Source organism: Hemicordylus capensis, chromosome 1 (assembly GCF_027244095.1).
Source record: "Hemicordylus capensis ecotype Gifberg chromosome 1, rHemCap1.1.pri, whole genome shotgun sequence".
NCBI lineage: Eukaryota > Metazoa > Chordata > Lepidosauria > Squamata > Cordylidae > Hemicordylus > Hemicordylus capensis.
The window spans coordinates 192,404,365-192,419,015 of NC_069657.1; the positions used below are offsets into that span (position 1 = coordinate 192,404,365).

At 40.9% G+C, this 14,651-nt stretch overlaps 1 protein-coding gene across 4 annotated transcripts in view; it reads right to left on the reverse strand.

The window, feature by feature from the left end:
• LOC128331014 (sodium channel protein type 1 subunit alpha) overlaps window positions 1–14,651 on the reverse strand; it is a 179,336-nt gene that overhangs the window by 66,071 nt on the left and 98,614 nt on the right. For 2 of the 4 annotated variants that reach the window (XM_053264397.1, XM_053264383.1), the window contains exons 4-10: window positions 12,521–12,608; window positions 11,259–11,387; window positions 10,075–10,166; window positions 8,791–9,039; window positions 4,229–4,292; window positions 2,431–2,572; window positions 2,054–2,260 (exon numbers count right to left, since the gene is read on the reverse strand). In XM_053264397.1, coding sequence (XP_053120372.1) covers window positions 2,054–2,260; window positions 2,431–2,572; window positions 4,229–4,292; window positions 8,791–9,039; window positions 10,075–10,166; window positions 11,259–11,387; window positions 12,521–12,608 — 971 coding nt within the window. Of the gene's footprint in view, window positions 1–2,053; window positions 2,261–2,430; window positions 2,573–4,228; window positions 4,293–8,790; window positions 9,040–10,074; window positions 10,167–10,263; window positions 10,356–11,258; window positions 11,388–12,520; window positions 12,609–14,651 lie in introns of all 4 variants that reach the window. The other 2 variants (XM_053264404.1, XM_053264390.1) reach the window with 1 other exon arrangement.

Consider the following 14,651-nt stretch of genomic DNA (forward strand, 5'->3'; position numbering starts at 1 on the left):
GGCCCCTGATCATCTTGGTTGCCCTATTCTGCACCTTTTCCAGTTCTACAATATCCTTCTTAAGATATGGTGACCAAAACTGTACATCGTACTCCAGATGTGGCCGCACCATAGATTTGTACAAGAGTACTACTACTACTACTACTACTAATAATAATAATAATAGCATTTTAATTTTCATTCCCCTTCCTAATGATCCCTAGCATGGAATTGGCCCTTTTCACAGCTGCAGCACAGAGACGACACTTTCATTGAGTTGTCTACCATGACTCTAAAATCTGTCTCCTGGTCAGTCACCAACAGCTCAGAACCCATCAGTGTATATGTGAACTTGGGTTTATTTGCCCCAATATGCATCACTTCACACTTGCTTACAATGAACCACATTTGCCATTTTGTCATACACTCCTTCAGCTTGGAGAAATCTTTCTGGAGCTCCTCACAATCTTTTGCATACAATAACTTCTGCATACAACTTTGCAATGTTAATAAATTTAATAAAACAAAACAGGTTTATTAGATTTGTTTTGCCAATCTGGAATTCCCATTGAAATAAAATGAACAATTCTACAAAATTGTTAAAATCATGTAGCATGGCTAGAAAGAGCCCCCAGGTTTTAGAAACTTCCTCAAGATGGAATTACTATGAATAATTCTGAATGAGACAAATTTAGTAGAGGTACTAAAACCTTATATGCACAGGTTATGATTGACAACCCACAAATAACTAATCTAAAATAGTATATTAAAATCAAATAATAAGTAACAGATGAAGCTCTTCAAGGAGGAGCTACTGTGAGTAAATGAAGATACACGTAGAAAACAGCATTTGATATAGACAGTTGATATATGCCACTGAAGAAGACGTATGGTCGAAACGCATCTGGCATTTTAAATATTCTTCTGGAAATTAATATGTGATTTTCATTGGCACTCCACTTGAAAAATATACTCATTTCATATGAAGAAAATAATTTTATAATACTTGGTGGAGTGACCACTTGACATTTGACTTTTTAATCTGCACTCCCATGAAGACCTTCTGGTTCCATGGCACACTCCAATTTGAAAATACATTTATTTTATTTGAGAACAGTATTTTATCATATTGTGGGGATGTGACTGCACTTTATGAAGAACTTCTCTCTTTGAAGATTTACTTCAGGTTTGCTGAACAGCAACATTTTGCTGATTCCTCTGTATTTTTGTCCATGGCAAAATAGGAACTGTATCTTTAAAAAATTAATTATTAGATTTATATTCCCTTTTTTTGACCATCCTCAAAGTGGCTTACAGCATTTTAAGACACTGTTTCAATTTCTTACATTCCCCTTCCTCGTTAATTCTCATTCCTCGTTAATTCTCATATTTACTTTTTAGCGTTCAAAAAAAGATAAAAATACCAGATTGTTATTCCTCAAGGTAACTTCTTCAAGTCATTTGAAATGACTGGAACTTGGGGAAAGCTGGTTGATATGAGGTTGTGCCAGGTGCCAGGGGAGGGAGATCATGAACTAGAGCCTCTCGCAGCCAGGCTCTAGTGCTTTATTCCCTGCACCACTGAAGCAGCTTTCAAGCAGAGTGAATGATTGGCCTTATCCTTCCTGTACCACAGCACCACCTGTGACCAGAGAGGGTACCACTGCTGCCATCCAGCCAGACCAGTGAACTGAAGAGCCAATAGGGACCTGGTTGGCTCTGTATAACTGTTGCTTCAAGCATGGTTTCTCAGACTGAGTAACTCATCTTTATTTGTAGTGACACAGGCTGCTTGGCCTTGCCCTATTCCTCCAGGTTACCATCTTTGGGAATGCAACCTTGACTATGTATTTGCCTCTTCACTTCCAAAATCTATGTTATCTGCCTCTGGTCCGTCCACATCTGAACCTGACCTAAACTTTGCTGCTTGCCTCTAAAGCCAGCTGAGGCCTGAGAGGCCGACAGCTTTAAGGGATGGCATTTTTCTATTAGGCTTCTATTCAATTGCTATATCCTGCTAAAACCTTGACATCATGCTGAAATTTCTGAACTTTATTTTCCTTCAGAAATATACCTGAGCTGCTTCTTGTTGTTTTTTCAGCTGTTCCAGCATCTGCTGAAACTCTGCTTCTTTCTGCTCGGCTTCTTCCATGGTGGCTTGATTCTGTTCATCGTAGGCCATGGCAACAACAGCCAAGATCAAGTTGATCAGGTAGAAAGAGCCCAGGAAAATCACCAGAACAAAAAAGATCATGTATGTTTTGCCCGCAGCACGCAGAGTCTAGAGGAAATAATAGGGTTTTGTACATCTTAAAGGCAATATATGAATTAGCAACACATACCAGGTGACGGTGGTAAGACAACACTATTTATGTGCTCAGGTTACTTGTACAGTTTTTGTTTTGATACTAGATTATTTAAGATTTTGCTACACAGATTATTTTCTCTCACCAGCTGATAAAGATTTTCCCAGAAGTCCTGAGTCATCAGTCGAAAGAGAGACAAGAAGGCCCAACTAAATGTATCAAAGCTTGTATAGCCATAGTTTGGATTTCTGCCAGCTTTTATACATACATATCCTTCTGGACATTGACTAAAAGGAGAGAGAGAGAAATACAGATATTATCACTTTAAACTTTTTAAAAATGGATATAGCAAATTATGGGGGCATATAACATAGCATAGCATAGCACTTACATTTATATACCGCTCTATAGCTGGAAGCTCTCTAAGCGGTTTACAATGATTTAGCATATTGCCCCCAACATTCTGGGTACTCATTTTACCGACCTCGGAAGGATGGAAGGCTGAGTCAACCTTGAGCCCCTGGTCAGGATCGAACTTGTAACCTTCTGGTTACAGGGCGGCAGTTTTACCACTGCGCCACCAGGGGCTCTTTGAATAGTTTATATGAATAGTTTGAATAGAATATATGAATAGTTTTAGTTTTTTCTTGGATTTTGTATTAAAATATAGAAGATTTTCTGTGGCATCTGTAGTGTTTACAAAGAAAGACCAGCAGCCATGTCAGAAGAAACAATACTGAAGAACAAGCTACTCAGGGGAGACAGTGGCCACATTTGCATATAATATGGAAACATGGGTCCATTGGACATGCAGTTCCACGCCCCCTCCCCTCACTCTCCTGTCCAAATTTGGATGTTCAGGAGAGCTGCCTCTCTGTAGCCAGCGAGACTGCAAAGAGACTGCAGAGAGTCAATGAAACTGCAGAGAGGCTGGGGAAGCTGGCTGTACGGGCTCCCTTCTTGACAGAACAATCAGGCCAGGGTTGAGGGAGGAGCTTCCTCCCTCAACTCTGGTTCCAAGGCCACCTGCCTGTGCTTCCGAATTTGGATGTACCACAGACTGCTGGGAACCTTAGGCTGAGGCAATGAGACCATATTCGACCCGTGGGTTCAGATTGGAGTCCCAATCTTGAATCCTTGATTTTGTCACCACACCCGACTGTAATTCCCCACATTTATACCTACTGCCCACAGAACCGTAGGCCTATTCAACTGCAGGTCTGTGTTAGGTGTGAATGTGGCCATTCTCTCCTTTATGTAACTCCACCTTTCTCCCACGTTCAGCCTTTAACTCTTGAAGTGCTATACACTATTATGCCATGGCATCATTAATCCCAAATTACATATTACTAACAATCTGATCCAATTAATGTGCTTCAGCAGTGCCAGCACAAATAGTTGCCTCTAATGCTACTGCATCTAGAGCATCATTCTATATTTGACACCTAAGACAGAGCCTCCCAACCTGTTTCACCAATCATTTCAATTCCTCACACTTCATTTAGCAATGTATGTTTCCTAGGCACAGTGATATCTCTTATAATAATTTAAGTACTCCAAAGATCCACCTTATCCAAGATTCTGTGCATAAGAGCAACCAACCAGATTTCTCTGGGAAGCATGCAAGCAAGGCACAAATCCTTCTGTGCCTGGACTACTCTGATGGACATCAAGATGGCATATAAAGGAGCATTTCTACTCCTGCCAACTCTGAAGAAAGTTTCAATAATGTCACAGAGCGACAAGCAGGCCTTTGGTTCTGCTGACAGATCTTACCCCAGTACAGTCAACTCACAAAGTTATAATCCTGTGTTTTGTTTCTCAGCTACTATTCATGGGTTATTGCATTTTGTGCACCTGACTTACATTAACCTTAAGCTAATATTCTAAAAAACAGCAACACACACACACACACACGGATTAATGATGGAAGATGTTCTTACCCTGCATCTGAACTATTGCCACAAAGCAAAGCATCATTTTGTCCTTCCAAAAAGTAAAAATTACCTGTGTGGGAAATTATTTTTTAAAGTTAGAAGAAAATAACACATAAATATTGAATAATAAAGCATTTCAGCTGAATGAAGCCATTCCTTCAGTGTTTTCAGCAACAGTTCTATTGCATTTAGCAACTGTTAACATATAGATAGATAACATAATTCTATTAGATAAATTGTTGTTGGAGAGAGAGAAGGCACATCTCTTAGTTTTGTAAATGTACAATCCCAAATGTGTTTTTTAAAAAAATATACTGCTTAAATTAAGAAATGTATTTGATTGATGAGTTGTGGTGTAGTGGTTAGAGTGCTGGACTAGGACCAGGGAGACCCGAGTTGAAATCGCCATTCAGCCATGATACTAGCTGGGTGACTCTGGGCCACTCACCTCTCTCTCAGCCTAATCTACTTCACAGGGTTGTTGTGAGGAGAAACTCAAGTATGTAGTACAGCGTTCTGGGCTCCTTGGAGGAAGAGTGGGATATAAATTTAATAATAATAATAATAATAATAATAATAATAATAATAATAATAGATCAATATGTGTTAAAGGATTGGATTTAATCTGCTTTAATGAAGGGTTATTGCTTTAGAAATTGTCAATGGATTAAAGCAGTGGTATGGTAAATTGGAAAATGAGCAGCAAAAAGAAACAAGAAACCTGGCATTCCATCTTATCTTACTAGAGCTGCTAGTTCTCATCCTTTATAAGTGTAGGGCACATGTTATGATGTCAGTAGGTGACATCCTGTCGGTGTGTGTATGCCTCTAATAAAAGCACATGTGCTTCACTAACACCCATGTTTGTGAGGCATGATAGACAATCTTGTGGAAGAGTGGGGTGATTTTTGCCATGCTCTCCTTGCTCCAGAAGTGCTTTTTGATAGTGGAAATACTTCCCCGAGGGGCATGCAGCCCCCAAGGATGTGTTTCCATGGGTCAAAGAGCCCTTCCAGGGCAAGGGGGATGTAACTGAGTGATTCATCCTAACCTAACCCAGTATGTTGTATTTCTTAATGATACGTGAGAGGAGTCATTCTGCCTTTGTATTCCCCTTGTCTTTTCTGTAGTTTTGAGTATACTGAAATAAAAGAAAATACCACCCTAACTGTGCTGCAAAGTATTATGGTTTGGACAGTCTGACATATCTATATTTGATTTCCAAACTTGGTTAGGAAGTGAGTTGATGACCACAGACAAAAACTGAAATGTCCAGTTGGACAAGAGAGTGTATGTTGTACACATTGACCTCTTGAACTTCTGGAACAACAGTGGGAAACCTACATCAATCCCCCAGGTTCCACACTGAATGTCTAGGCATCATTTATTCAGTGATGATGCATGGAAAGTTGGCTTATGTTTAGCACACTCGGCTGATTCCTGTCTCTGAGGCCATTGTTGGCAGGCCTGCCGACACTCTCTTCCTTAGTCTCATATTGCTGTCAATGGAAAAATAAAGAAGGGAGAGATCAGGTGGAGTTGGGAGAGAGGAGGAGGAAGAACAGAGTAGAGGTGGGAGAGCATGTGGGCTGGGGGATACACTCACCAATGTGTGTGTGAGTGTATTTATGTGAGTAGCAGGGAGGTCACCCTCCCTCTGCTCCATCCCCTTCATCACAGTGTGTGTATTTCTGTATAATACATAGTGTGCCTGTTTGTCCAGATGTGTGAGGCACATGTGTGCATGTGTGAACATAGATGAATGTGCACTTGTATGTGAGAGAATGTGCAAGTAGTTCATTGTGAATAGAGGGAGCAGATGCAGGTGCATCTCTCTGCTCTCTCCCCAACTCTGCACATTATTGTACAGTCTTGTTCTTCAGTCAGTTTGTGTAGATGACAAGGAGCTGAATTAATGGTGGAGGAAATGAGTAAGGGCAGGACAGAGCCAAAGACAACGCACACTAGCAAAAACGTGAGTGTGTGTGTGTGTATGCATGTACAAACCAGCCCCTACACAACCCTTCCCAAAATCCTCACAAAACCTTTCCCAAAATCAAAGTGCTCTCTGATAGCACATGCATGCTCCCTAAAGACTGATTAGTATTTGGAAGGTGATATTTTTTTTTTATTTATTACCCTGCTGATCTTCCAGGGAGCTTAGGACAGCATGCAATGGTTCTCCCTCCCCCATTTTATTTTCCATCCAATCCTGTGAGGTACATTTCACTGAGATATGGGGAGTGGCCCAGGATCACCCAGGAAGATTCATGGCTGAACTGGGAGTTAAACCAGGATCTCCCCAGTCCTGCTCTGGCATTATAAGCGCTACACCCAATGGCATAGCCACCACTGAGCTTGGGGTGGGGAAGCCCTGGGCTACAGGTCTCGGAGGGGCTGCTTCTCAGGGGTGGGGCTTCTGGCCCCTCCTGCACTTGCCAGTCTCCCAGTGTTAGACACATTGCTGAGATGGCACAGAATTGTCCCATTCCAGCAAGAACAGGAACAGGCCTTTAAAGCAGGCCTCTTCTTGTGTTGGCATGGGGCAGTGTGCCAGTATGGTGACATCATCAGACCATGGCCAGCACGGAGTTGGGTAGGCGCTGCAGGCAAAGACAGGGTGGCGGTTGCTTGGTGGGAGTGGCAGCCATGACTAGGAAGGGGGGGCCGCAGAGGCAGGCAGTGGTAGTGATGGAGGTTGTGAGGGTAGGCAGCAGTAGCAAACCACCCCCTCAAATCTTGCCCCAGGGCTGCTTTCTACCTCGCCACACTCCTGACTACTCTACACTATACCCTTCTCCCTTTTTCTCCCAATATTTGGGTCAGAGAAGGAGGCAGGTGGAAGCAGCAGCCAAGAAGAGAGTTCATAGGCCTAACTTAGCTGTGGCAGTTTTAGTTTTCCAATGCATCCATAATACAGGCAATAAGTCATGAATCCACATGGTAGGTAATGGCATGCTGTCACTTCCTTTGATAGCGTCCCTACCTCCTGGTCTTCTCCAGTAACATTGGGACTTGTGTAGCCATGGTTTTACTAGCTAGCATAAGGCGACGGTCGTCAGTAGTAACCATAAGCTCCAGGTCTGAGGGGGCCAGCTGCTGCCTTGGTGGATGTGGGTTTCTTTTCTCACTGGTTGTGAGCAAGTAGCAGCAACCGTAGTTCTAACTGGCTGCTGGCTGCCATGTTATTCCCCATGTTGTATTATGAATCCTTAGAACTTATGTGACACTATGCAGGGGATTGGGGTCGGGGGCATGGTGGTTGGTAGCTGCCTAGAATGCTATTATTGTTTCTACTTTCCAAATCTGTTGCCACTACCACAGTATGGTGAGGAGAGTCCCTCTATCCAGTAGCTGCTGGTTGCTGGCTGGGAACAATCCTCTGTGGCAACCATCAGTGGTGGATTCCCCTAAAGTGCTTGAGTCCTGGCAGCTACCCAAGGGCACTGCATGTTGACTTCAAACTTGAATAACCTTACAAGTGTGAAGACATCACAAACTATCCTGCTTGTTAAATTGTTCATAATTCTCAAGGTAGCAACACTAACTCCCCCCACCAATTTAGCATGGGATTCTGTAGATGACTGTTTCCACACCTTTCACCCTGTTACTTAGCTGGCACAGATACTATGCTTATAGGAAATAAAGTAAAGGCCTTCCATTGTCAAGAGAGCACAATTTCTCTCAAAATAAAGCTGTGATCTACTAAGGAGATTAGATATTAAGACATCTCCCTTCCCAACAAGACAAGTATAAAGAGGCTGGTAGATGTTTCCCCCGCTACAGCTTGAAGAACTATGTAGTTACAAAATGTGATTAACATGTTCTCAGAAATGATGAGACCATTGATCCCTTTAGGAAATAAATAAAGCTGGAACCATTCTCTGTAATTACTCAAGGCAGCACTCTTCAGTGTTCTGCAATTTTCATGGTGTCGCACACATAGATTCTAAAATAGAGACTCTGTGGCACAAATTGTTGTGATGGTAGATTGTTGCCTCCAAGTGAAGCACAAATGCCCAAGGGGGAAAAACAGAACTGAATGACTTAAGTGTCTCTGTCACAAAGAAACGATTTCACTCAATGCAATAAGTCTTGTTTTCAAAAATGAAGGAGCCCATTTTGTGATGCACTTCCCCGACTGACAGCTTGACTGTGCTATAGAGAAGGACCATCCATTAATCAAAGATTGACTAATGTAAAATAATACTTTTTAAAAGGAAGTAACGAGGAAAGCACTATTTTGCACTTTCAACACAAAACCATCAATATTGAAGGAGGAGCAGTTTCAAAAGTGTTCTTTGTTTTGTACGGTACTTTCAAATGATGAATTCCTTCCTATTTCACAGACACATACTTGAATCAGTGTAGAATATGACTTAGTCTCATCTATCCAAGTGACAATAAAAGGGCTAACTTCTGTTTAGAAAAGCATTAATTTGATAGTTTCAACAGCTTCCATCTCACTGTGTCATGAATACTTTCAATAAATCTGAGTCAGGTTTATTGTGTATCACACACTGCCGTTTCTATATATTTTTGAACAATATATAAAGTTACATTCTTACTTTCCTCCCCTATGTACTTGTTCCAGTCAAATGTGTCATTTTCTCCTTGTGTGAAATTAAATAGGAAAGTATCATTTGACTCTGAAGTAGAATTGTCCGGATTCCAATACAAGCATTTGTGCCTCAAGTTTCCCATGAACAACTGGAGCCCTATTAGAGCAAATACACTCAGACAAAACACAGTCAGAATCATTACATCTGACAGCTTCTTCACAGACTGAATGAGGGCTCCCACAATTGTCTTCAGGCCTGCAAGCAGAAAGGAATTGTTATGATAATGACCAATACATATTTTAGAAACATACTGTAGCCCAGTATGATTAAAAAAAAAAAACCTTCATGCAGAAGCCCCAATAAATGGCATTGATATTTTGTGAATTAACATTTTAAAAATGGTTCTATTACTCGTGGAGATGTATCTTGTGAATATGAGGTCACTGGAAGCTTATGCTCATTGAACTTGTGAATGAAAATGTACTGTGCTTAATTAACAAAAAACTTGTTTTAATGCTAAAACAAGTGATTTTGTTACTCATGCTTTTCATGAACTTTACACAGAGGAAATTTTCCTATCATACCAAACCTCAGCTTGTTACATGAAAGAGACACACAAATCAATGCAACTTGCTTCCACATAAACATGTTTAGGGTTAAGCACTGAAGTGTTGAAGGTGTGTGCATTTTTTTAGAAATTGCCCATACCTCTTAACCCAAACTTCTGCTGGTATCAGTTTGATAACACATTGATTGTGAAAGAGTAAAAACACTAAGGTTTAATGTTAAGAAACTGTAGGTAGTTTGGAAAGATAATAAATTTCCCATGCAACGTCCATGCTATATTTTTACTGTTATAGGTTTCAATAGCGATTCCGAGATTTCAATATATTCAATAGTGATTCAGATATTAGTCTCCATCAAAAACACAAAGAACAACAGAGTTCTATTTTACATAGGTAAAAAATACATGGGTAAAAATTTCAGTTATGGAATTGCTTTTGTCACAACTTGATCTCAAAGCTTGACATTATATGATGCAAATCACACAGGCCGTGTACTGCAATATCTCATGCAACAATGCGTTAAACGCAAAGGCTGATTTCAAAAATAAACAAGCAAATGGCAAAAAGCAAAGGATCACAAAGGATCTTTGAAAACATGGTTCCTGCTTTTTTGTCTTCTTTAAAAAAAAAATGGGTGAGCAAGCAACAAGGCTTATGGTGAAAAAAATGTGGTTTGAATTTCCATGGAGTCTGAGTCAGCCTCTGTGTTTAACCTAGCTCTCACCTGGGATGACTGATATAGTTTTCAATGCCCGGAGAACTCTGAATGTTCTCAACGCTGAGACATTGCCCAGGTCCACAAACTCTGTCACATATCTGTAATAGGGGAGTTCACACACAAACACAATGACAGGATAAAAAGGAACATTGGGAGGTACAAGGGACCTAACACCTTACATCTCTGACTTCTTACCTGGGATTACAGAAATAGTTTTCAAAGCTCTCAATACTCTGAAAGTTCGAAGAGCTGAAACATTGCCTAGGTTTACAAATTCTGTTATATACCTGTAGAATTAAATCACAGTTATTCAGAATTGAGGCAGACTTTATGCTACTTACTTGGGGCAACTTTAGTGGAAAAATTAAATAGCAACAGCCAGAAGTTTACCTTTTACCGCAGTGTGCCTTGCATTAAGATCTTTCAGTGGTGTTCAGTTACATTTTAAGACCGTAGGACAAAATGAACCACAGTGATCTGATTGTGACAGCCTAACTTTCTAATTGAGTAGCTTGGCAATATGAAGAGAAAGGGAAGGCTGCTTCATGTCTGTTACAAGGGGGAAAGTGCAGGACCTGAAATTAGCTCCTTTATCAGAAACTGTACGATGGATGTACCATGTGCAGTCCACACTCCTACTGAGTTTACCAGTTCCTTTACTACCAGTATATCATACATAGATTCACTAAGAAACAAAGAGTGTTACCACTATAATAAAAACAGGCAAGAATGAGCAGCTGGATGAGTAACATGAGGGCCTCTCTCCATAGAAACCTCCTAAGAGTTAACCCTGATTCACTGTGTTTAGTTACAAGGATCAACATGTTGACGGAAGAGTTTCTTATCCACCACTGTGCTTTACTTTCTCCAGCCAGTTGGTTATAAGTCTGAGCACAGGTGATGTTGGCAGCAAAAGTAAGCTAGTGCAGAGAGTGGAATTTACTACACACACACATCACACACACACACACACACACATACACACGTATATATTTGTATATGTGTGTATCTACTTGCTGTGGGATACGTCAGGATATTATACTGTCATAACATAGACCATATTATATAATATACTGTATATATTCTCTAGTTGATTGATATATTTATGTTAACTAACTCCATAGCCTTGTATGCAATCTGTAAAATATTAAAAAGGGAAGATGAGGAGGAAAAAGGAATGTAAGACTTACGCAAACGTAATGACGGTGAAATCAAGCCAGTTCCAGGGATCCCGCAGGAAGGTAAAACCATCTATACAAAAGCCCCTTGCAAATATTTTTATAAGTGATTCAAATGTATATATTCCTGTGAATGTATACCTGGGGGAAACAGCCAAAAGATTCATCAGTCATTAAAATGGTGTTTTAACTTCTCAGAGTTGAGATTATGAGAACCATATTGTTAGATTTGACCCAGGCCCCTTTCTTATGCTATGTGGGTGGGATGGGAGTGTCTGCAACGTAGCTCCTTGTCCTGTTGCTGGAGTAATGTGAAAAGTCCAGGGCCACATGGGAAGATGCTTCCTCCCCTTCCACAAACTGGGAAGCTGGCTCATGAGCTGACATATTGTGTGATGTTTCATCTGTCTTTTAATGACATGTGAGCAGTTGTGCAAGAGTACTCTTGTGCAAATACACCAAACTTCACAGAGATGTGCGGTTGGATGGCCATTGGAAAGAAGGGCCATCCATTGTGCAACTGTGTTTGTGCAATGTTTGCATTTGCACAAGAGTGCACTTGTGCAGCTGTGCGCACATTTGCTCAGAAGACATACAGCATGTTGTACAGTATGTCAGCCATGGAAATGAATTTCTCACATTTCCCCAATGGGCAGATGCACTGCAGTGGCTCCATTCTACACTGCCAGACGGGGCTCCAATCCATCAGGTCTGGCATTCTATTTCTAACAGTAGCCAGCCAGATGCCTCATGGCTGGAATAGTGCAAGCAGAGTGTGGAAGTCAGGGCCATCTCTTCTTACTTGTCCCCAGCATCTGTTACTCAGAAGTCTACTGCTTCTGAATATGGGTGTTCAGTCTAGCAATCATAGCTGTGATTTTGCCTAACCCTTTCCCCCATGCTGCCGAAGCTAGTGGCCATCACCACATCTTTTGGTGTTGATTTTATTTTCTATTTCCTTTTGTCTGACCTGATCCTACTGCCATATCATCTTCACTGTGTGACCCTGAGTTTTAGCACTGTGAGAGAAAGTTATTCCCTTTGGCCTTTATCCATTCCCTCCAAGGGCAATTTGTGATCTGGCTGACATTTGGATCAAGAAAGGAAACTCTATTGGGTGCATGCAAGCCTGTGATCATGCAGAAAGGGGCTCCCTGGGTCACAGTAATACCCACACAGTTGATTCCATCTGTCTGTCTTTCTCTCAGTGCCAGTATAATTAATCCTACAAAAATACATGCACACATGCAATTTAAGAACAATATCAAACTTACTCTACATTCTTTGTCCATTCTGGAGGGTTACTTAGGGTCATAAATACGCAGTTGGTCAAAATAGTGCACATAATGAGCATGCTGAATAATGTAGGTTATATCATTAAGGAACATACATTGGGAAAATAATACAATTATTGATAAGCAAAACATGAAATAGGGAAATCAGCACACTCTACACCATATTTTAATAACACTGGGCAGCACCCAGACTAACACTGTCTCCACATTAGAATGTTGTGCATGCACAACACATTCTGCTTATCCCCCTCTATACTCTGCCTCCCAATGTATGTTCCTGAGGGTCCTCCAGCCTGCAGGGACATATGTGGGGGGCATTGTGGGCAGTAGAGGGAAGAGGGGATTGGCAAAAATTGTTGCACATGCAAAAGGTTCTAATGCAAGGGCAGTGTTGGTCTGGTTGTTACCCACTGTATTTTTGAGGAGGGGGGAACTTAATATATGCATGGGATCATTCTGCATAATCGACACTGTCTAACTGCAATCTCCAGCATCTGCTGTGGCCACTGAAGACTGCAAATGGGGAGGGAGTTTGGCCACATTAAGAGAAAATCAGACCTTTTCATTGCTGAAACCATCACTACATTTAAACAGTTTGATATCTCAACAATCCCATGTCAATTTGAATGGGTCCCAACTTGTACATGTGTGTTTTGTACTCAAGAATTTGTTCCTGAGTAGAAAACATATCATATGAAGTAGTTCCAAAAGGAAAGTAACGTTCACTGTGATCTCTTGAACAAAAACAGATGACAAAAGAGAGTAATTGCTTACAGTTGGATTTCTTCTGGTTCAAGCTAAAATGTTTTCAACTTTAATTGGAACTAAAAGCTAATTATCCACTCACAACTCATCAGATGGCCACATTACGGCACCACAAACTTTGACTCTCTAAATATCTCTTATTTCACAAAATATTTTATATGTCTACTCATCCCAACTAAAAGAAATGTTTCCTAAAAACCATTAAATTATATTACAAAACAGCATAGAAAGGTTTATGTGAGCAAAATATGTATCACTATTATATAACTGGCACCACATATGGTAAAGTTGTCCCACAACATGTAATTTCTCTTTGGATTTCTTGAGTATATTTTTGTCAACAGCAGAAATATTAAAGAGTACAATCCCAAGTTGAGCATTTTATGGTGTGGACCATCCAAAAGAAACACCTTTAAGCTCATGTTGTAGTCGTCTGAAGAGTTATCCAAGAGGAGGAAGTTAAAGCACATCAGGGGCGTAGCAAGGTTGGAGTGGGCCCAGAGACAAGATTTTAAAATGCCCCCCCCTCTATACACACACACACACACACACACACACACATCCTATGTGCCACAATAGAACATCATCCTAAATTATTTTTAAAAAGATTTTGTAAATTGTGGACAATGCAAGTCATTTAATGGTATTAGAGAAAGACATGCTGTTCTGGTAGCTCCAAGTCTTAACACTCACATCAATTTCGGAGGATGAATACAACTGAAGGAAGCCCAGGGGGTGCACGGCTGGGGGAGTCAGTCATGTGACTTGCCTCCGGGGGGTCCCCCAAGGCAATGGGCCTCCAGACAACTGTCTCCCCTTGCCCTATTGTAGTTACTCCCTTGAAGCACATTTTTCACTTGTACCAAAATAAGTGAGATTAAACAAAGTTTAACTTTGGTTGTATTATGACTTTTAGAAAAGATTGGCCCTTTCTTGAATTAATAGCAATTTGAAAATTGAACTCTTACATTTCAGTCTTTCATCTACAACCACAAACTATTACATATGAATTCAAATGCTCATAATCTACATTTTTGGTCACCCAATGTTGGCTTAAATGCAAAGGTGCTACTGTAAGAGTATAAGACATTTCTGCTCTCAAAATGAGGGAATTTCTGCATGTTATCATTTCCCTTTTCTGTTGAATCCCTGTGTCTGAATCCCTGAATCTCATGCTACTTCAGAGGGTCCCTTAGTTCTCAGGATGGGGTTCTTGGGAGTAGGGGTGTGCACGAACTATGGTTTAAGCACTGGCTCAGCGCTTTAAGAAAGAAGAGAGCAGGTCCTCACTTGCTCTCCGCTGCCCCATGCAGCTTCCTGCTGGGCAGTGCTCAGCCCAAGTATC